Source organism: Bombus vancouverensis, chromosome 1, assembly GCF_051014615.1.
Source record: "Bombus vancouverensis nearcticus chromosome 1, iyBomVanc1_principal, whole genome shotgun sequence".
NCBI classification, from domain to species: Eukaryota; Metazoa; Arthropoda; class Insecta; order Hymenoptera; family Apidae; genus Bombus; species Bombus vancouverensis.
In genome coordinates, this window is record NC_134911.1 from 19,475,407 (window position 1) to 19,499,018 (window position 23,612).

A 23,612-nucleotide genomic window follows, 5' to 3' on the forward strand; every position below is an offset into this window, starting at 1 on the left:
CGAACGTATTTTAGGATTTTCCTAACGTAACGCAGAAAATTCTAAACTGATAGCCTTTTTAAATTCTTGAATTTTATGAAACATCTGAGACCAAACTTTTGGTCGTAGTAATTCGTACATTCTTACAATGAAAATGTATATTTTCTTCGGTTAAGTCTCCTCTTCTATTTCGGATCTCCTCGTTGGATGACGATAGATGATGAAAAGAATCGACTGATATGTAAATGTCAGAACGAAAGACAATTGTCTTTAAAATATACGCGCTTGCTTGTACAGTAAAACTCCATTTACGAAATTTTAGTTAATGCTCAATTAACTTAACTTTGGCTGGTTGAATTCATTTATTTGAGCTTCTATTATGCGAACGAAACATAATAGGTTGTGGGTAAAATTGCCGAGCTCCCATTATATAATTAGGTAAACTGTTTGTCTCTTCGACAAGTTTAGGTAAATGGAGCTCTACCGTATGATACAATTTTTGCGATAAAATTTCCTTTCTCTAAAATATTATCTTTTTCTGAATTTCCAGGCGAGCACCGAGAGTCGAGAGGCGGAAGAGCAGGGTAGCAGCACGACCTCGCCCTCGGAGGGCAGGCACGCCGACGAGACGTCCGGCTCGCCCGTCCTCGAGATGGGCAGCATGGATTCGGCGGGCAGCGCCCACAGTGGCGGCCCTTCCTGCGGCCTGGTCAGTTCCCTTTTCCCGAGCAATTGTCGTGGTCGAGCCGAGGCATTCGCCAGACGTCTTCATCGACGATTAACGTCTCTCGGTGGCGAAGACAATTCTCAACGGAACGATGATTCCTCGTTGCCGAAGGAAACATCCTGGCTACGTTCGCCGACAACAGGGAGAAAAATAATAACTAACAGCTCCAACAATCGCGTTCTTCAGCATCAACCTCGTCACAATCCTAACACGGATTTGTGCTACGATTACGATCTCGAGTATGAGGATGGTCTTAGTTCGCCAGCAGAAGAAGCCACAGCAGCGGAAGTCGCGGATTTAGTAGTGAATCCGGAAGTATTAAAATCGAATCATCATGGAATTCACAACAGTTCACCGATTGAATCGAAAACCAGTATAGATTCAGAATCTGGACACGTCTTCGCGTCTCCTCTGTTAGGAACGTCTCCAGATAGCGATTCCTCCGACATGTTTTTCGATCCAGAATCATCCGACGTTGAAAAACCGAAGAACGAAACGTTCTTCGATCCCGTGACAACCTCGGATAGCGAAGTGACTACGTCGAATCTCTCGAACGGTTGCGACATAATAAGGCCCAAAAGCTTGCCGTGTCGTAGAAGGCCAGAGATCAGCGTTGAACATTCCGAGGACACATCTGAATCGAGCGCTTCGTTCAAAAGGAATAATTTTTGCGATAAAGACCCGAGGAAGAAGGATTTGGCGTGCAGCTCGGAGGATTCGAACGATAGAAGCTCCCAAGAGACATCCACGTCGCCCAGTCATGAATCTCTTTGGAGCACGTTCGACGAGAGCACTATGTCCTTTCAGGACGAATGTCCCGCAAAAATAAATCCTACTGTAGTCATACACCAGATCCGGCTTCCCAAGTCGCATTCTGATTCAGAGATACCCGTCCACGGACCTAGTATAATGATTACTTCCGCGATTAAAGATCAAAAAGTCGATACCGATGAAGTGGATTTTATTAACTTTCTGTCGGAGAACAGCAAATTGGAGAATATCAAGAACGCGAGGAATCTCGTCAAAGAAGATACTTCGGATTCATCGGAAAATACGTACGAGGAGGATCTTCCATATGACGAGGAGAAGCCCAAGGATACACTGGAGCAACAATCAAAGGTTCTATCTTTGAACCTCGAAGAGATTCCTGGCAATGAGACTGACGACCATTCGACGTACAGCAGTATGATCAACATCCCTGGTGCTCTATCCCTCGAGTGTCCTATAGCAGAGGGAGTGATAGGAACCACGATAAAGAACGAGATAAAAATACAAATAGAAAATGGAGCTATAATAGCTAGCAGCGACGAGGATAAGATGTGCCTTCTGTTGCAGAAGCTTGCCACAAGTCCAAGTATCAAAGAGGATGTTCATATAACCGAGGAGCCACAGGACGATAGTATCGAGGAAGAGGAAGAAGAAAGACCTCAGAAGATCAGACGGTGTTCTTCTTTGAAGACAGGAAAAACGCCACCAGGGACACCTGGAAGGAAGAAAATCGTTCGATTCGCAGACGTTTTAGGCCTAGATCTCGCCGACGTGCGAACGTTCTTAGACGAAATCCCCAAAGTGCCGAACTCAGCGTACAGCGACTTGATCTACGATGACATTTTCCAGAAAGATACCAGTCCTGTAAACAGCTCGCCAATCCCAGCTCAATGGGGAGCCAGATACGTAGGTAATCGACGCGCATCAGGCTGCGGGATGTCTTCGCATAAACTGGACAGAACTTTGGTGCCTCTGTTTCAACAACCTGGCGGTCTACCTAATTTCCTGGATCTGGTCCGCGAACGTCGAGTATGCTTAGAGAACGTGCTGGTCCAGGATCCCGTGTCTTTCTGTATCCAGGGTACGGTCCGCGTAATCAATCTGGACTTTCACAAGTCGGTGCACATCAGATACACGTTGAACTCGTGGCGAAACTTCAGCGATTTGCAAGCCATCTACGTACCTAACTCGTGCGACGGTTTCAGCGACAAATTTTCGTTCGTCCTGTACTGTCACACGCTGTCAATCGGTCAGAGGCTGGAGTTCGCGGTTCGATTTCAATGCAAGGGCGAGCAGTACTGGGACAACAACGCCGGACTCAATTACTGCTTCCAGTGTTTGCCTGTTTCTCCAGCCGTTGGTTACATGCCCATCACGGTTCAGGAGGGTCAGCATCACGAGTGGTCGCCTGTGTTCTACTGATGGACATCGTAGATCGAGCATTGGATGCCGTGATGGAGACACAGTGATGTTTCGCGTAGACAAGGAGTCTGAAGTGGATCCGAGTAAGGCTAACTAGCGACAGATAGAGAGACAGAGGGAGAGGGAAAGAGAGAAAGCCTACGGTTGTATAAACGTTCCTAGAGTATATACCTTACTGTACATAACTGTCCTATTCTCGAGTCGATCGAAGGAACGAGAAGGCAAGCCGGGGAGCAGGGACCGCACTAGCGTCAATTATTCTTTCCTGCCGTTTTCCGGACAGCCTTTCAATGGACTGGAGAAACTCGACGCACCTGTTAGACTGACATTTTTTACACGTTCGTTGTTCCTTGTTTACGAGCGAGAATATGTATTCGGTATAGACGTGATACCACTTCTATAAACGAACTGGGACTGTAGTTGAGAGAAGAAATATTAAGTACACATACCTCTTTGAAGATGACAGAGAAGAGGATTTAGTCTTTGCCAGAAGTTGGAAGTTGAAGAGGACGTTTAAAAGGCGGACGAACAATGAAACGTTCAAAGTATCTGGCAGAGCATGGAGGATTATTTTCACGTTCCTAGAAAGTACCTAAGTCTACAGAATTTGCGCCATAATCGAGCCTAACGTGTTTGAAAGACTCTCAAACTGATTATAATGCGAAATGACAGAGGTTAAAAGTTATGAGAGAAACTATTACTCGAAATGAGATGTTTGTTGAAGGATGGTATTGCTTCGAAGACGAAATCAAGGGCTCTTTTTTTTCGTTTCATTTTTTTTTTTTTTAGATATTAACGATATTTTACGTAGTTGCATGAATATTCTCAGATGAATTAAGGTTGAAACGACCTGTTGATGAACTTTTATCCACAAACATATCTGCTCAGCAACTTCTGAGCGACGACCAATCCGGTCTTGCTTACGAAAGTTTTATTTAGCACGTTCGCTGCTATTAACGCATATTGGGCGTTCATTCAATTGTTATACATAAATCCCCAATATGGTTGCAACGAGGAGATAACTGTTGTATTTTTGAGTTCGTGCGTCTCGATAGAAAGTTTTTAACAGGAGATACAAAACAGTGAGGAATGTAATAAAGTAAATTTGAAACGAAGATTTCCCTGATGAGAAGATAGACGGAAGGCGTTGATTTTAATAGCAGCGAATGCGTTAATGAATTATCTATATAGCGTATACTCTTAGCCCCATAGATGAAACGAAATTACGACGAACCAACTTTATAAACTTCGAAACGAAGCTTTTCTATTCGTTTAATCAAAACGTTCGACCAGTGCCAATTCTGACCTAGTGCCATTGGATCAATTATAACATCGGTAAATAACACGAATCGAATATACGTTATACCATATTCATAAATATTTTTTAAACGAAATGTGATAGTTTAATAGCAACGAATATCATAGTGGGTTGCTTTGTTCTCCTAATTCTAGATTTTATTCGCCAGATGATCGTCGAAAATCAGGGAAATCGGGACTTGATCGATCAATCATTAAATACCTGTATAAATCTCCAAGACGATGATAGTAACTGATCATTCATGATTTTATTTTTATTATGCATGTATATTTGTACAGTTGCTGGAGTGCTAGACATGCAACGAAATTACGAAAGAGGAGATCTCAACAGCTTTGGCAGTAGATTTATCGTTTAGTTCATTGTTAACTAATTTCAATGGTGAACTGCTTTCATTCTGTGATTCGAGGACTTGAATCGATCATCGTGTGGTACGCAAATGTATATGCAGTGACGAATGAGAGAAAGCGTAAGTTTACTGTTTAATTAATTTCTTCAATCGTTTTCGAATAGTTTCAATAAAAAGGAAAAAAGTAATTCTTTTCAATTCGATTTTCATACTGTGCTGTACTTCGCAGCGTGAAAATGAAACATTAAATGATACGAAAAATGTTAATAATCATTCAAAATGGAATTATATTTACGAGTACATCTAAATAGATATGAATAGATCAAATATATTTTTTCAGAAATAACTCAACTAATATTAACAATGAAATCTTATATAACAATTTGTACTAAAACAAATGAAATTTTGTAAACTACAAATCATTCGACTATCCAATTTCAAATTTTAAAATCATATAATCTATAATTTGTAACTTCCCAATGAGACAAGTATAGATGATTATTATCAATACGATCAAAAATATTTAATACAAATAGCACTAGTAATTACGTACATAAGTATCAACGTTAAATTTTCTTTCGTTCATCACTGTACATCGTGCATATTATACTTTGCAGAATACACATAAAAACGATATCGCTTATATTTAATTTGCACTACAACGAAAATATTAAGATGAAACGATCAATTTCTTAATGAATTTCCTCGACAAGTTCTTTCGTTCATTTCTACGCTCCTGGCATTATGCGTGAACGATAAACGAACCATTTACGTTAGTCCTCACGTGGGATAACGATAATAGTCGTCAGTGCAATCCAAGTTATCGGTTAAAGAAAGCAGAGACATTTTCAGCGTTTTGGCAACGATTAGAATTTCGTGAGTCACAATAGCAGTGACAGCTGCCAAAAATAAGCAACATTGTCCTGTGTCGCGTGCACGAGATCGCATTGGGTAATGAGATCGACTTTGTTTATCGAATTCCAAACGATAAATGACATTTACCGACGATTCGTGACTAAACTTGGTACAGTATTGCCTGAACGACACAGACCACATTAACAATGAACCAATTGTAATTAACGACGTAAATACCCTCGTGAATTATTACGACTGAGAGAAAAGAATAATCATAGGTCGCACGATAGCGATCGAGATCACAACACGATATAGTATTTCACGATACCACGATATTTTTGCTAATGTTAAACGTTTCTTTTGTAATTCTGATCACCGTTGCCATTAACATGTTTTGCACGTGTTACATAAAGATACGTCTTTCGCGTTTTGCAATTAAAAGACTTCTTCTTCGCTGTACAGTATCATTTTTCGAAACGGTAATCTTAGAACGAAGTACAAGAATTTTATATGAAAAGAAAAGACACGGTACTTATATACATATGTGTATAAAGCGGTAAGTTAAATGATAATCAGACTGTGGATTTTCACGTATTTCCTATAAATCTGTTACATGCAATTTAAAGTGAGAAAATCCGCAGGATGCACTCGATGCGCAAAAGTATATAAAACATTTAAAGTACAACACTTGTTATAATATTCAGTAGTTATTGAAACAAATATTTCCTTAGATTCCATTTTTTTTATATATATATATATTCGCAAAAATGCAAAGCACAAACATCCACAATCTAGTGATAACACAGAAAATACGTATTTTCACGTAACGCACGCAAAATGTGTCAACTATTGCAAATGTCAATAGTCTTCGAGGTAGCATCAGCAATATAACATTAACAGAGAAACGAACAAATGATGTTAAGATTACACTATATATTGTTAAGATATTTTTTGTAACAATTTTCACTGTGAACAAGTGCTTTCTATATGCTATATATATAGAGAACATAAACACAATACAAATTGTACATATGCGGCGTCAGTATTGGTGGCAAGTGTGTCTGAGAATGAGGGTGTCGTTTTTTTTTTCTTTTGTATAAATCGGTCGATTTTTAATCGTATACTACCATATACAGTCTGTTTGGGCAATGTTTGTTATACACATTTTATTGTACATATTCATCGATACATTTTACGTAATGATATATTTACATCACAGTTATAATCGAGTCTCTAGTTTTCGGTATTCTATTTCTTTCTGCTGTTTTCTCTTTTTTTATATATATATATATACATATATATTATGGTAAATATCGATCTTTTCTAATTTTATATTGAACGCATGACAGATATCGTTACATTGCTATTTTACTCGCTTTGTTTTATCATATTGTTAACTTGGGGACAGAATGCTGCTTATTAATCGATCCATTCTGTAAACACTTCGTCTTATCGTTATCCTTCTACGCATTGGTAAGAGGAAAATAACAGAAAAATGTTTATTACGTTTTGCAAGAGCGAAGAAACGCTTCTTCTTACCAGAGTGAAATTACGTTTCTTTCTTAACGCGTTCGTTTCTTTTATCCGTATAGTATATATTTTAACGAGATGGTATTTTTGTTTTCTCTTTTTTAATCGTTTTAAATTTAAGCGCAACGTAACCACCATTATTGAGGCCCTCGATATTTACGCGCGTATCTCTGCCCGTAAACACACGAACAACATAAATCGAACGAAGCCTTTTCCTATACTTTGTCCTCTGTACATATGCCTCTTAAGAAACAAAGTTCGAATTCTATTCTGGTTAACGACAGAAACGATATTCTTCCACGTGTTAAGAATGACGGTTATTGAGATTTATGGAAACAGTTATATAAGTACCAGTCACGAGTTAGGATATTTTAATCATGTTATGAAAACTTCAACCTGATGTACAAGGTATTTTAGAAACCACTCTATTGTATCGCAAGGGAGGAAAATTTTCAATTTTTTTCGTTGCTATAACATTTTTATATTTTTTAGTAGTATAAAGAAATTAGACAATTCTGTATGAACATCGAAATAGATTCGTAACGTTTCTCAGTACTTTTTTCATAAATATTTTATGAAGAAATTCGATATTTTCATTTACGAAAGAAACGCACAGATTATATAGGGTGACGATAAAGGTACAGTAGAGGGATTGAAATAGGAAATGCACAGTGGTAGGACTTGAACGAAGATGAACGGCGGAGAGGAACGAAATAAGAAGGGACCCGTCTACTGCCAGACACGTTCTGTGTTCAACCCGCTAGAAGTGACGACCTTTTAATTTTTATTTTACAAATGCATCATCCCAAAAGTGATCTCTATCCAAATTATCTCGAAAGTTCATCGACATTTCATTAAACATTTACACGAATTATTAGCCACACTACGATGATATTAAAAAAAAATACTTGGACTTAAAGAAGTCATCAATCATCGGGAATTTTTTGGAAACAGTTGCATTATTGTTCGCATTATCAACAATTTTAAACTAATCTCTGAAGAATACGAAAGACCATTTTAATCTTTTGTTTTCGATCTATCACAGAATTTCTCAAGTATCTTATACATCAGGTTGGAAAAATAAAGGATTCTGGGAATGAAAGCAATTTATACTAATAATAATTGTTATATCTTATGAGACATACGTGTTTTAAATTTTACAAGGTGTAGGGTGTCACCCGGTAATTTCAATCTCTATTGACACGCAAATCCTAAGTTGCACAAGGGAATTCTCATCATTGATGAGAGATTTCAAGAAATTTGAGGAAAATCAATTTCGCAGCCTCGAACAACATCGCGAGAAATGTCGAAAAACGACCGTGTGACACCCTGAATAAACCGGAGACGAACTATTTTTGTTAAATCTTTGTTCGCGTTTGCTAAGCTATTGCCTCACTCGTAAGATTCTTCCAACAGCGACGAGACAAAATTTGACATTTGTTTCGCGCTACGAAATCGATTTCCAATGACAGCTACGATTCTTACGAGAACCTTACGATACCGGGGGGCTGAAACTAACGCAGGAAACAACACTGTAACGTAAGTCTCGAACGTAGAAATATATTTTGATACGGTGTCATTTTTCGTTGGCTGATTTGTCACCGTCAAACATTGTAGTTATAAAGATTTTAAAAGTATCATTTTCTGTCTATTACAGAAATTTTAATCTCTAAGTTATCGTTTTAATCGTTATTTTAGATTTGCATGATTTTAAATAATTTATATATGTGTTGTTAAATATAAAAGATACGATTCCAAAGAAATCGAGAATTATGGGAAGCCTGAAAAATTTGTATGAATGTTAAAGTTTTTAATTAGATAAGAATTATCAGGTTCAGTTAGAGATTCGAGTAAATCTTTGCGGATGTATTACCAGTGATCAAGAAAACCTGAACGATTCTCACGAATTTGTAAGGTTGTTTTATTAGATAAGAATTAGCAGGACCAAGCAGAGATTTAAGCAAATTTCTGCATTAAAGTTATTGGTAAACGAGATTATCCCAACAGTTTTCATGAATTTCTTAAATTCTTTAATTAAATAAGAATTGTCAGGATCAAACAAAGATTCGAGAAAAAAATATGTATATATTATATCGAAAGTCGATTATAGTTATATGTTTAGTTAGTCGAGAAGTTTGATGGAATGAAAATTCGTAGTGAAAAATTCTGGTTATCTGGTCGAGTTGAACCTCTGGTCTTCTTAATCAGAGTAGCCATTTGCAAGAAAGAAACGAAACAAGAATGGATTAATCGTAAGAGTGCTTCGAGGTTCCATTTGCAATTAGTACGAGATTCCTCGATGAATCGTTTAGAGATTTGTCTTTTGCTTTCTTTTCATCTTTTTTTTTTTTTTCGTCGTTGAAATGGGGACGTTTCTACGTTCGAGACGAAACGAACGGGAGAAAAAAAAAACCATAGCTATAACGGTAGTATATTTTTATATTCTAATGTACACGTAAGCATACGTTGCACCTCTAGTCCGTAGAGCCGTGAGCTTTCGTCCAATTACCGAGCCTTTTGCAGTTTTTAACGAAAGAAAAAAGCAAGAAGAAGAAAGAAGGAATTAATTAACGAAGTTTAAGTGGACAACTATTATGGTGTTAAGGTGCGAGAGAGAAACGGAGAAAAAGGAGGAAAGACTACGTGTATATGTGCGGCGTGTATGCGTATGTGTGTGCGTGTCGGCGCATTTCAGATCGTATGATTGAGAAAAAATGAGAGAGAACGAACGGAAGAGCATGGAAATACCGAATAATCTCTCTGTCCATTTGTAATAATTATTTTTACTTTATAATTTTAACTCGCTACTTTTTAATCGTTTAATGTCTGTTCCTTTCCTCTCTTATTTTTACCCAATTTGGCACGGGAAGAGGATAAAACTCGTTCGTCCTTCCGATCGTCGAATTTCGATTGCGAAATCAATAGATAAGAATTAGCGACGAACAGACTGTAGATAAATTCGCGAAACGAAGATAATTCTTGTCACCGTTGAAAAATTAGTCTAATTATAAATATTTGCTGCCGTTTATTTATTTTCTGTGTCGTGGATCCTTCTTGTTTCACATTAGATCCACTTTTCGTCGATCTGTTAAATAAGTTTGTAGATACTGTTCGTTGCAATTCACGTCGATCTTTCACATCTGAAAGATTCTTCGAATCGAACCTGCTGTTTCATTTGTATTGGATCGTCGTTCTTTGCACTTTACTGCCGTTTCTATTCTAAATATCATTTCAAAGGAGAAATCTATACACTCGGAAAGAGAAATTTTCGCTAAAATTGCTATCGAAAAATTAAGTTCGTGGTAAGATTTGTCGCGCTCTTTGTCCTCGGCAATTATTATTTTAACGAATATCTACCATTATTTATGAAGAAAGCACGATCTATGGATCACGGATAGGTGCTCGAATCAGAGCGAAGACTGAACGAGACAATTTCGATAAAGACTTTTATTGTAATTTATTCCTACGCACAAGTAACACGACCGTAAATAATAATGCGAATTTGTTAGGTTCATAAATGATGGAAGAGTCTGAGAGAAACCAAAGGGAAGACCGCAAAGAGCGATGATACTCGCGATCAATTTCGTCATCGATTTCATGAACGCTGTCTTTGTATAATTATTCGATTGTTGTTTAAGATATAGCGCGATTCGTGGGAAATCCAAATTTTTCTCAGAAGGATTTAGCATACGAGTTTTGAGGCTTTCACGGCCCGGATCGTCGCACCTGACACTGTTGTATACAATAATTATATTCCAAATTCATTATACAATTATGCTCGAGACGTTCGATTAGAAACTGCGTTCGGAAGAAATTTCTTTCCGATGTTTCACCAGCATCGCAACTAGCTTTTCCGCTGTCTGAAATCCGATGTCCGTCATGGTGCGTTTTTAGACAGCGAAGAAGTTAGCTGCAACGCCGGCGAAACATTGGAAAGAAATTTCCTTTGGACGCAACTTCTACTCGGAAATATCGAACAGCGTTGTGTAGAATACCGCTCGGTGTGTCAGCTGAATTAGAGTTTTCTAGAAAAGTAATTAATTGTCATTGTCAATGAACAATCGTTTAGTTTTCTACGAAGATTGGAAAAGTTGGCCGATCACTCACATCGAACATTTTTCCCCATTGAATCGGCGTTGCTGATCGTAGTACATTCATTCAAGGGATTTAATATATTTCTATGTGTATATGAAAAGTTTGCTAGAACGATTAATCAATCTTGAAAAGTTATTATGACTGAAATCCTCTATCAAAAATTTTTGAGAAACGGAGGATAGAAAATATTTTAGATATCAATTTTCTCGAAAACAAGAAAGAGAAGATTAATTACGTGTCGAAATAGTTCTATAACGCATTCTCCCTTCTCTTTTACTTGTCTTTGATAGAGGAACAACTCGTTGTTTAATATTTAGAATTACGCTCCACTGAGAATTTTCAAAGAATGAAAGAAAATGTTCCGTTGGAAAGATTAATTATTTATCCAAATAATTAATTCTACAAAGAAATCGTTTATTATATGTTGTTTTAAGAAGGAATTACTTGTTATTTAATATCTAGAATTACGCTATATCTTGCATGTTGTACTCTAATACGAAACGATAATACTCACTGAAAATGTTCGAATATTCCGCGAATCCTACAACTGCGATATTCTCTGCTTTATAATGTAATATTTCGTCTGTGAACGAGAACGCGTAGCTTTAAATTTTGAAGATGAGTTTAATCGGTGCCGCAAAGACGAAGCGTCATTGATACGAAATAATCATTCGATATTTTCGGTCAGTCGAAGGCCACGGTGCAATAATTTTCTTTTTTTTATATATATTTCTACAGGGCCTCTATGTATCTGTATTAGTAAAAAGTGTAGCGTTTCTTACTGTACTTCCTTTATCTACATTATATACTTTGCTGTTAATCACATTTTGATTATTTGCGAAAGGTCAGTGAAGTTGTATATCAAATATACGATTTAGAAAAGCAAGAAAAAAAGGGTCATTGATTTATTTACTGCGTGTTATATTTATGTTTATGTTAATATTAATGTGTATTTTTTACAAAAGAAAAAGAAAGAAAAAAGAACGAAATACATTTAGAATTTTATCGATTCGTGTACCGTGGACTTCAACGACGAAACACGGCGATGCTAACCTTTTCGTTTCGTTCGATATTTTACGTTATTTACACGGAAATACGCAATGCAAACGCGTTTCTACTTCTACAGTTCCTTCGTGACACACAACGCGTTACGTTATTGATCAATCCTTTTTGTCTTATGAATATCATTTAAGAAAATCATCGCGTCACTTCGACGAGACTTTAGTTTATTAATTGGACTCTTCATTGGTCAACAACTACGATTAACTCTGGCTATTCTTAATACTAACAACGATAAATCTCTGTTAAGTCTCAGCTGATTATCTGATCAGGCTTAAGTTTAAAAAATATTTTTCTACAAACTTGAATTATCGTTATATTATCAATTCTGTATTGAGAAATACCTACTTTTTCTTTGATATTGTATTAAAAGGTCATTTTATAGAAAGAGTTAAAATATTATAATATTCTATAAGCTAAAGATTCTGAGCAAAGAACAGTTAAATGTTCTATTTTTTATAGGAAAGTAGTTTTCAAGTTCGGCGTGCTTTGTCGATAAACGTCACGTTACTTGGATCCGAATGTGCGTTTCTTCGTCCTCTTCAAAATTTTCATAATATCGAAATATTAAATTACATAATATCGTTGTCACCACGTTAAAATATTGCTCGTCTATTTTCAATTACGTTACATAGAAATTCCGAAAGAAAACGAACGAAATTTTGTTGTTCTGCAATATTTAATCATACACAAGCGACATTAAAATCGGGAAATCTTTAAAATTACGTGATCTCGTGTGATTCTTCTCAATGATAAAGTAACGTTAGGGTCAGAAAATCAACAAAAGTTATATAATCCACTTATCTCGTTTTTCTTCTCCGATCCTCGTATACGTATACCATATCGTAAAAATCGATCGTCTGACCTCTTTACTTCTTTTTTTCTTTTTTCAAATCATTCTTTTTTTTTTTTAACGGAGTTAAGTAAAAGTTGGTCTCTGGACAAGTTTCACCGTACGGAAAACAGAGCAACGTTGCTTCGTACTGATAACAACGATCAGTCGATTTGCGTACCTTTACAAAGAAGAAAATGGAAATAAAATAAAAAGGTAAAGAACAAAAAAAAAAAATGTATCATGTATACGTACAGCAAGAAACAGATTGTAGCTGATACAAACAGTCAGTCCGATTTTAAAAATCCCTTTTCCTTTTTCTCCTTCCGCCATTGTACGTCGACGTAACTGTAATTTTTAATCTCATTTGTTTGTTTAGATGTTGTCTCTCGGTAGTTTGGTTTAAGGTTTCGCGTTTATTGTTATACAGCGCCGAGTATGGCGTGGGTGATAGCGTTTAAGGGTTCTAATGGAAGGAATAATTGCGGCGAAACGAGGAACGAATGTTGATGAAGGAATGAAGCAAGTATCTATACGTATAAATAGACGTATATTATATATCTGTAACACATGTTCTATATGTTATTAAGACAATAAATGGAAGACCGATCGACAGTTTCTTCTTCTATCCTTGTAAGATATTTCTGGAATGTTAACGTTGTTTTATATTAATTTAGATTTAGTTTAAGAGTTTCGATTTACTACAGTCTCGTTTACTATAATTCGTTCCGATTGGAAAATTTAATCGTTACAAATGTATTATAGTAGATCGATCGTACGGGTTACATTTTATTTATCGTTGTTTATAATTATTTTATGCACGATTGAAAATACAAATTTGTCTTCTTTTCCTTTCTTTTGAAGTTTCTCACAGTCAATTGTAAAAATACAGATTGGAAATAGAAATCAGTTTGATTTTATCATTAGGTTTCTGTTACACCTCTGTATCGTTGTTATTAAAAATTTTATTTCGTTGCCTATAGATTTCGGCTGATGGTAATAATTCGAGCAAGGAGATCGTTAACTCTAAAGAATTTTCAATCATGAACAAGACAGACAAATCTGTTTCTGATATTGTTTAAAGTAATAGTAAACTGATGTCTAATGGCAATATTCTCCTTCGATATTTGTAATAATAAAAGACAATGAATATATTTCAACTGAGTAAATTTCGAACGAACTAATCATAATATATAGAGATATCTCAGAGAAAATAGTTATATGCTTAGCTTGGAGGATATCGTTCGATCGATTGTAAAAACAATATAAAGGCAAGTGTCAGATTCAGCTCACGCATGATCTTCTTTTATTAGAACCTTATATGCGAGATATTATATTTAAAACAATTGTCGAGTAAAAATGACGCAGAAGCACGAAACTTATTTTTATAAGTAAAGCTAATTGAAGATTTATTATCGGCAAGTGTGACCTGGCAATCTGGGGTTACTTTAAACCTTAAGTTTATCACTTGGGTTGCAGATAGAACGAGGTACGTTGCGATTCCACGAATTGCACGATGTCACTGTTTTCTTCGCGGCACAGTATTCTTTCATTTTTTACTTTATCTACGTCCAAAAAACGTTAAGCCCCTAAAGAAAGAAAAAATAGTCCATGGAAATGACATGTACAATCCAGCTTCGAAGAATCAATCGAACGCTCGATAAAAATAATTTTTTAGAAAAAATAATTTTCACAGGGAAAGAAATAACGATAAATGGCAATTGCTATCCAATGCTTTTAATTATAAAATTTATATTATTTAATAACGTCCATTATATTTTACTTTTAACAAATTATTAATTCATCAATTTTTGTTTTCCCATATTTTGAAGAAATTTGTAATCTTAATTTTGAGTTAGTGGCGCATTCATTTGGTAAATGAAAAAGAAACATACAAAATAACAATAAAAATTGATCCAATAACTTTTTATTCGATTTAACTTTCCATCAAAATGTCCAAATTGTTATGTCTCTGTATTTCCATTACAACGTGTATCCCTTGTACACTGAGCTTCTCGATTATGTATAACAACGACAAAGATCATTTTATTCATTTTTTTTTTTTTGTTTTTATACAAAGCAGCAAATCATAGTATAATTTTTCGTCGCAAGCTACAGAATAATCGAGCGGTTGAAAATAATTGAACTCTACCTTCCGGTTAGGCCAACATTCCACGTGTATTTTTAGAGTACTTTCAGCGGTGCCAAGTTTAGCTCGTGTATCGAGTTTGCATTGTTTTGCATTGCACAAGCGTTGTAGCTTTTGGAAACTTAATCTATATTCGTAATACACGGCACGAACGTTGTTGGTGGCGAATTCGATATGTTTTCCAGTGAATTTTAGTTACAGTCGTAATCTGGCCTGACACAATTATCGTCGATTGCGTTACGCTTATTAAAGCAATCAATTATTTGCTATAGACCCGTTGGTTTATAAATAAAATCGACAAATGTTTTGTCACGAAGTTATAGCCGGACACACGATATTGTTCGACAAACGATTAAATTAATTATATATTATTCTCGACTTTTGCAGACGATACCAATATCTTCTCTAATTTTTAAAAAACGTGTGATACAAAGACTACGTGCCAGAAGAAGATTTTGTGGAACTAGTAAAAATCGGTTTATTCTATTCTATGTTTGTTACTTGTTCGATCATTCACCTTTCACACAATCTTTTTTATCACCATTATGTTAATCTGAATTATATTAATCATAAGTACTGATATTAATTACCAACTTATCCAAACTAAGTGAGTAAACAAACTTCTACTACGATGTTCTATTTATTTCAAGCAATAACAGTCATACGATGAATGAATGATCTCCGTATTTTAAAAATAAAATATCCTTGGAACGACGATCAAGCAGCAGTGTTCCTGTTATGACAGATACTACGATAGCTATAAAAATGCTGTGATAGATAAAGGGAATACTAAGGTAACAAAGAAAAGGGTAAACAAATAATTAGAATAATTAAGAAATATTTCTTTTAACTTTGTAATCTCGCAACTGCTGAAAATCCAATTAGATTGTTAATCTTCTATTCTTTTGCGCTTATAATTATGTCGATGTAAAAGTAACATTATAAGCAAGGACACGAGAATCAAGGGAGATTATACTTGGCTCGTCGTTAGAACTCGTTGATTTCTTCCTCCTTCATTCGTAGTGTTATTGTTTGCTTTATACGTATGGAAGCATACTGTTCAGTTCTATATACAGAAATACCGAAGTCTATAATTCCAAGAATTCAGACAATGCACGTAAACATGTTGTGTTCTCCGAGACAAAATTGTAAGATGATTGTTGTTTGCTAACGGGCTCAGAACGTAATACAAAGTGATTCGTGTGATTTTCACTGCGGTAATTGGTTTCATATTGTTGAACGTGCTATCTTATGGCGATTGTTATTTCTAGTATTAAGTACACTCTGATTGTAAAATGCCTCGTAGAAGCAAACTAATTGGTAACTCGTAAGAAAAAGAAAAAAAAAAGGAAAAGAAAAGGATGGTTTCATCGGCAGAAGCAGCGCGCATATTAAAAAGGAGCCGCTGTGCTATACGTAACTATCTAAAAGAAATAAGAAACTGTATGTACTTGAAAAAACATTCTGCTGGGTGAGAAAACAAAATCTTATTGAACAGGAAAGACAAATTGATGGAGGAGGTATTATGGTGTGGATAGCTATAAGTTACACTGGTAAGAGCAATATCAAGTTTGTTTCTAATAAAATGAGCAGTAAAATATATTTCAAACAATCCAAGAACTGTTAATCGAATATGCCTGTCAAATGGCTGTAGAAAATTTTATTTTTCAAATCACGACGATTCAAGCAAAGTACGCTAAATTTGGAAACAGAAGATATTGAAGTATCATCATGGCTCGCTAGATCGCCGGATCTGAAGATTGTGAAAAGTTACGAGAAACAAAAATGGTACTACACGCTATTAATAAGTAAATATAAATTTCTATTTATTTTGCAAAAAAGTATTCCGTGTCTTATAGTTTCGTCGCACTGTTTTTCATTGAGAAATCTGCAATTGTAAATAATCTCTATTTAAATTGGAATTATTACAAATATTTTTATCGCAATATATCTATTTACTGAAGTAGTTCAATCGTTGTACTTTGATTCGTTGATTCTACAAAATTATGTATTTATATGATATTATCCATTAAAATCTCTTTTTCTAAATAAATAATAAATGCCTTGTAATTTTGTCGCAGAGTGTATATGTATAGTAAACGTTCATATAGAAGCAGACAGAAATTTCATTTGTATCACATTCTTTCGTTATAGTAAGAATAGATGGATATCGTTATAGATTGAGAAAAAAGAATTCTTATAGTAATTTTATGTTTCTCTTGTCGATAAGAATGATATAACAATATCTTTACACGAGAGGGAAACTTCTGATGTTCCACATTGTTCTTCATATCAACGAAAGACACCTAAAGTTAATTTTTAATCCTTTTTACACATTTAACACATTCGTCGCTACTGGCGCAATTACGTCAATTTAATTATCTAAATACTTAACTGTAATTTTCTTATTTAAAATTTAATTGTCAGACTTTAAGTAACGTTAATGACGTAACTGTTGCTCTTTCATTTTCACGCGTCCTAACAAAATAATTTACAGCCAGAAAGGCATACAAAACAATGATATTAAACTTGCTTAAACTAGAGATTTCATTTCAAAATTCACATTTCAAAAAGCTATACATTTGTTGGAAAAGAGATCACTATATTTTAGCAGCAACCAATGTGTCGAGTAGAATTCAGGTGGAGAAGAAAGAAAAGAAATCACGTTGTTCGAAAATGGCAGCTGTTTATTACGAAAAAAAGGAAGGAAAACAGTGGACATTAAAAAACGGCTTAAGTCGACATTAAAAAACGGCTATGTCGTCTGGAAAGCAATACTCTAATGGTTACCCTGTGTGCTTCTGTCGTTGCAAATAATTAAGTATCCTTCGATAAAAAGCAATCTCTCTCTCTCTCTCTCTCTCTCTCTCTCTTCTTGTCTTCCTCATCAGTCTTTACAACATTCTTCCATGGATTATCAACGAAAGAAGCGATCTAAATAGCGCCATGATGTCGCGCGTTCAGAAACACTCGTTGTATCTTTTTCTTTACGCAATAACCGATAACATCCCATCAATTATTTAAATATTTAAATATTTAAATAAATATTTCTTAATGCCTCGTCTCGTAAGTACTTGCTCTCTCGTTCGTATAATTAAGTTCAGCGATTATATCACCGTTTATCTTAAGCTACGCGATTATACAGGGAAAACGATCACAAAATAAAAAACTAGGCACTCGATCGAAGCGTCCTGAATTGAAAGCACTCACTGCCGTGAATCACATAAGATATTGCTTACTGGAACAATCGTTCGTCACGATCCATCACGCTGATCGATTTATTAATATATTTAAAGATATTAAATCAAGAGAATCTGCCACGATCCTCTCCTAAAGGCAATGATTCTAATTTCTCTTTTTCCTTCGATTTCTCTTTTAACGTCGCTTCCATGCGCAAGTGGCTTCCCTGACAAACATCTACATCTGCGTCTAATCGTTATCGCCTATTACTCGACATACGTTTGTCGCCAACATCACCAAAATTTCGAGGCCAACTCGAACATCTTTGAGATTCTTCCTGCATCGATGTGTACCAAACGATAATTCGACCAAATTATTTCTCGTTTTCAGTGTTCTCAATCTTTCTCGACAAGTTATTTATCATTTTTAACTTCCTAAACCATCTCGACGAATCGTTTATCATTCTTAACGCTCTCAATCTTTTTCACGAATTATTTGTCATTTTCAACATTCTCCAACGAACATTCTTTTCGACGAATTACATACTTTCGACATCCGTAAGAATTCTTCGATTCTATTCTCCATTATCAAAAGAAAATTCGACAAATTATCAAACGTTCCTGATGTTCTCGATACTTCGCTCTTTATCGACTTCCTCGAAGGAAAATTCTCACGTAGTTAAAAGAAAATTCGACGAGTTACTCGATACTTTCACGGATCGAATAAACACATTGCAAATAGTTACAAGCTATTGCTTTCGTACAGAGGCGTGGTTTTGGTCAACTTCAATGCCCTCAGCTGTTTGTATAGTCGTTGCTTGCAGAACTGATAGAATTCGATTTCCCTGGTGAAATTGCTTCGCACTATGTCCTTTACTTCTTCGCTGACTGGTGGCTTGAAGAAGTTTCGATTGATCCTCGTGAACGCGTTCACCTCATCTGAAAGAGAAAATTTTCTCAGTCATCGTGTTTCATTGTAATACGAACATAAAATATTTTTCATAATTATACACACGCAGTTTAACCAGTTTTTGTTGACAACAGCACACGAATATTAGCAAAGTATGTAAATGAATGAGAAATGTCCAGAAGCAATACTCATCATCTTCTTATAAAATCATTAAATAATAAACTTTAATTGCTTCGCGTTACGTTCAAAATCAAGGAGGAATTCATCGATAAATCTACTGAGTTTCAGCAAAATTTGTTAAATATCAGTACCTGAATTAACGTAGACGATTTTTTTTATCAGTTTGGAAGAAACTTCCTTATCTGATCTGTATCTTAGAGATGTTAAAGAACAGTATGCGAAATTTTTTTAGCTGAACGCATCTTTTTGGAGGTATTTTAGTTCGATAGAGCCGAAAACGAGGAGCATTTTGAAAATTCGCTGTTACGAATATCTGGCCCACAAAAAACTGTAAAAATCCGCGTAAGACCATAATCGTGCAAAGCGGTAAGTGGCAAAACAAATGATGTAAGCGACGACAGTTGGTATAGCCAATGCCAATGCTCTAAATGCTAATTTTAACGTTTACCGTCTCACGGCAGCCAAAATATAGAAAATAACCCGAACCTAATCCAATACTCGGGATTCAAATGCATACACAGTAAGCCATAGAGCAACTTAGAAGCAGCAAATTTTTAAAAAATGTCATCAAAATCGTACGAGGACGTCGCATAACAACAAATTTTTTCACAACCGAAATTTTTCCCGTCTTATTTTTGGTTTCAGCGACCTGAGAAACCTCTAAAAAGCGTCATTCCAGCCAAATATTTTGCAATCCAAATACGTAGCTAATGGATGAGCAGCTACTGTTGCTTCCCATGAATAATACATTATTAATTTTTACATTTTACATTTTGGTGAAATTCATGTATTATTACTACGAATCGATCAGCATCTGATACTTGAGAATCTATCAACATACTAAATTTGCGCAAATGGAAAGAAGTTCTCTGAAAGGAGTGCGGGCTTGATTGGTTGTTTTTGACAAACTCGACACGACAGTAAAGTTAAGCTCATCTTTTGACCGAAAATGTCACGTATATTCAAGCAAAACAACGTTTTCATCTCCACGTTATACTTAATCCTATATAACTGTCGATCGTTAGCTAGAAAATAATCAGAACGAAATATTTTTTCAATACGAGATTGTTCTATCGCAACCATCGATTGTTAATTAAAAGTTAATTACAACGAGGTATTCTTCTCTGTATGATTGCTTTGTAGCGGTGTAAAATATTTGTTTCATAGTTATCGTTGGTTGGCGAAGGATTTACAGTTACATGCAAATAAGAGAACAAAAGAATTACCGTAGTAGACGTCAGTGGCGCCTCGGAAAAATCGGGGTATATAATTTTCCAATACCGTGAGAGTGGTATTTACGTCCTCGAGCACTCCGACGACCGCATAGTGTTTCTCCACTGCCATCTTCGCTCGTTCCAGTGCGCCCACTGTGTTGAACGGGCTTCGAACAAACGACAATTGATGAGTATGACAGGTGCTTGAAGTATGGTGTGACAAAAGGCAAAAACATAGAATCAAACGAATGGCGCGAACAAGGTGTGAATAATGCACAATGTATTCTAGGTTGGAAGAATCTTTTGAAAAACTCGCCGAAAGAATCTCTTGAAAAACTCGTTGGAAGAATCTCTTGAAAAACTCGTCGAAGGAATTTTTAGCTTGATTTCTTTGTTACAGTCTTAGAAGCAAACGAATACGCAACAATATTGTCGTCTTTGAGAATCACAGAATTTTGATAGCTATCAATTTGTATTCTACTTGTCTTTTCAATCAATTTTTAATTTATGCGATATGTATATATGATAATGTACATTCGCATATATGTATTAGGTCGTCCGAAAAGTTTCTTTCGTTTTATAAGGAAATAATGGATGTACAACATTTTCCATTTTATATTATTTTATCGAATTACGTATGATCCATTTTGTTCTATCAAAATAAAGATCACAACGTTCGACAGATTAGGTTTCATATTTGTATAAAGATACATTGTTGTAAAAGACGTGTCCGTAAAAGAAAGACACTTTTCGGGCAACCTAATATGTACGAATTTTTGAATAAATTTCGTATCCTCAAGATGTATACGCACTCTTGACTACTATACACTACAGTATACACTATATACTATATACGTGACAAATTTTTAAATTCTACAAGCTCTGTAAACTCTACTACATATAACTTATAACTTAATTCACGATTCTTCGACCAACGATTTTTAACGCATGATATGTAGCTCAAGAAATCTTACTCATCTGCACCAACCTAATAATCGAATCTCTCATACGCCACAATTTGCTTCAGTCAAACAAATCAACGAGTACCTTCAAAGTTACTCGTTTCAGAGGAAAATCCATCGAGCAAAGCGTTTAAACGTAATTTCTTCCTTCTATTTATTCGCATAGCGAAGGAAGATATGCACAAAGGTAATCCCAAGGTACAATTTAAAGGGACCTACGTGCATTTCTCGCTGTGACCGCAGAAGAAAAGCGTTTGCCTGCGATGATCGCCGATTCCCTCGTGAATTTCACCCTCGAGGTATCTACATTCACGGTCCGCCTTAAGTACACAGGACTCGAAGTCCTTCTTCAGCCAGTTCGGATCCGGCAGTGGTAGGTCTGGAAATATTTGCTTTCTCTCGACGTAATACCAAGGTGCTCGCACGTAATAGTACCAGGATATCACTCTCTCAACAGGATCCCGGACTATGTTGATGTAAATTGGCTGTGGCAGGTTGAATCTAAACGGAAAAACGTTCCACGTTAGACATCTCGTGGGAATTTAGCTTACGTTACCTCCGGCTATCTGACTTTTACTCTTCCAGGAAATCCGTTTTTCATCTTTATTTCACGTTTATTTATGTATCATCATCTATCACGGGTTGTCGGTAAGAATGGCGGATAAAGGGATTTGTAGCGGAATTCGATTATTCTGGTTTATTCCTCTTTGGCTCTTTCACGGTTTCATACATTTTTACAACGATGATAGAAGTATAGTAGAATCTTGATCGATAGAACGTCGATAAATAGGAAAAATCTATACTAGCGTCGTGTATTTTCTTTTAGAATTTAATTCTCTAAAATTCAGTAAAATTTACACAGTTTTTATCTCAGGATGTATAGAGTAGTATAGGGAAGAACTGATAGAATTTTAAAGTAATTGGAGATTATTTAATGTTGAAATACTTACTCTGTGAAGTTTGTGAAACACACGTGTTTTATATAGACAGATGGTTCTGAATAACTGCTGACCATCCTGGCGAGTTGTAGCTAAAACAAACAAGCAATTAATCGTATAAAAGTATAATTTTTTATTTTATTTTCTTGCTTAACACGATCTTGGTAAAAACCCTGAACTTTTACATTTTACAAAAATTAAAGATTATATATACTTATATATATGTATACTTATGTATAATCTTTAATTTTTGTAAATTGTAAAGGTTCAGGATTTTCATCGTTCGCACGTCTCTATTTTTTAAAGAAATATTAATAAATGTAGAAATAAATATTAAAAATGTAACAGTATTTCATAAATTTTGTTAGGTACCTGTTCGATAGGCGCAAGACGAATTGTTTCGACTCTTTGCACACGATCTCTGTTGAAGGAAAAGCCATTCCTCATGGACAGCCTTCTCAAGAGTTCCATGAAGGTTTGAGAGCCCACTTTCGGTACACGATTGAAGAACAGGACGCTCCGGTCCGCTCTTTTTGTGTTGTTGAGTGCGTCAATGTCCAACACTTCAGTTTCTTTGTACTGAAACCAGACAAAGTATCTTAAGATTTTCATTCCATTGTTCCCTTTCTAATTTCCTTATTTACGCTATTTATTTTGTCTTTCGCTTTTTCTCCGCTAGCAATAAAATTTTTCTTTCCATTTTCCCGACGTATTAATTTAAACTGTAGTTAATTATAATTACAAAACTCCTAAGTGTGTCATGCTTTTTATCAAATGTAATTAAGTCAAACGACGATAATAAAAAGCAATAATTATATTTGTTTGTTACGTTATGTTACCCAATACAACGAATTACAAGCCATAAATACAAATAAATTAATGTAGAAAACAAATTAATTATAAAATGATCAATGATAATAATATTCGAATATTTCAATCGTATCTAATTTTGTTACATTAAAAAGAAACGAAAGAAACGAACAAAAATCACAATTATATTTTCTATGATAAAAATTAATTTATTCTATACACAGAATGAAACGTAAAACATTTCGCTTCTTCTCAATTTATGTCAATTTTAGTTATGATCTTGTTGGTGCATGCAAGTATCAAGCAGAAGGTAGTTGTCACGACGTTAATCATAGGTTT

The 23,612-nt window shown here is 35.3% G+C and overlaps 2 protein-coding genes across 5 annotated transcripts in view; one reads left to right on the top strand and one right to left on the bottom strand.

Moving 5' to 3' along the window:
* Nucleotides 1–23,612, top strand: part of Gbs-76A (Glycogen binding subunit 76A) — a 153,717-nt gene that overhangs the window by 79,928 nt on the left and 50,177 nt on the right. Inside the window, exon 2 of one of the 2 annotated variants that reach the window (XM_033338725.2) lies at nt 530–13,541. The exons of the other annotated variant lie outside the window; for it this stretch is intronic. Coding sequence (XP_033194616.1) covers nt 632–2,896 — 2,265 coding nt within the window. The 5' untranslated portion in view covers nt 530–631 and the 3' untranslated portion in view covers nt 2,897–13,541. Of the gene's footprint in view, nt 1–529; nt 13,542–23,612 lie in introns of those variants that run through there. 2 annotated transcript variants of the gene reach the window in all.
* pip (heparan sulfate 2-O-sulfotransferase pipe) overlaps nt 17,747–23,612 on the bottom strand; it is a 117,076-nt gene continuing 111,210 nt past the window's right edge. For all 3 annotated transcript variants that reach the window (XM_033338732.2, XM_033338730.2, XM_033338729.2), the window contains 5 exons: nt 22,836–23,042; nt 22,476–22,555; nt 21,745–22,026; nt 20,576–20,730; nt 17,747–19,198 (listed from right to left, as the gene is read on the bottom strand). In XM_033338732.2, the coding sequence (XP_033194623.1) occupies nt 19,002–19,198; nt 20,576–20,730; nt 21,745–22,026; nt 22,476–22,555; nt 22,836–23,042 (921 nt within the window). In that variant the 3' untranslated portion in view covers nt 17,747–19,001. The remainder of the gene's footprint in view (nt 19,199–20,575; nt 20,731–21,744; nt 22,027–22,475; nt 22,556–22,835; nt 23,043–23,612) is intronic.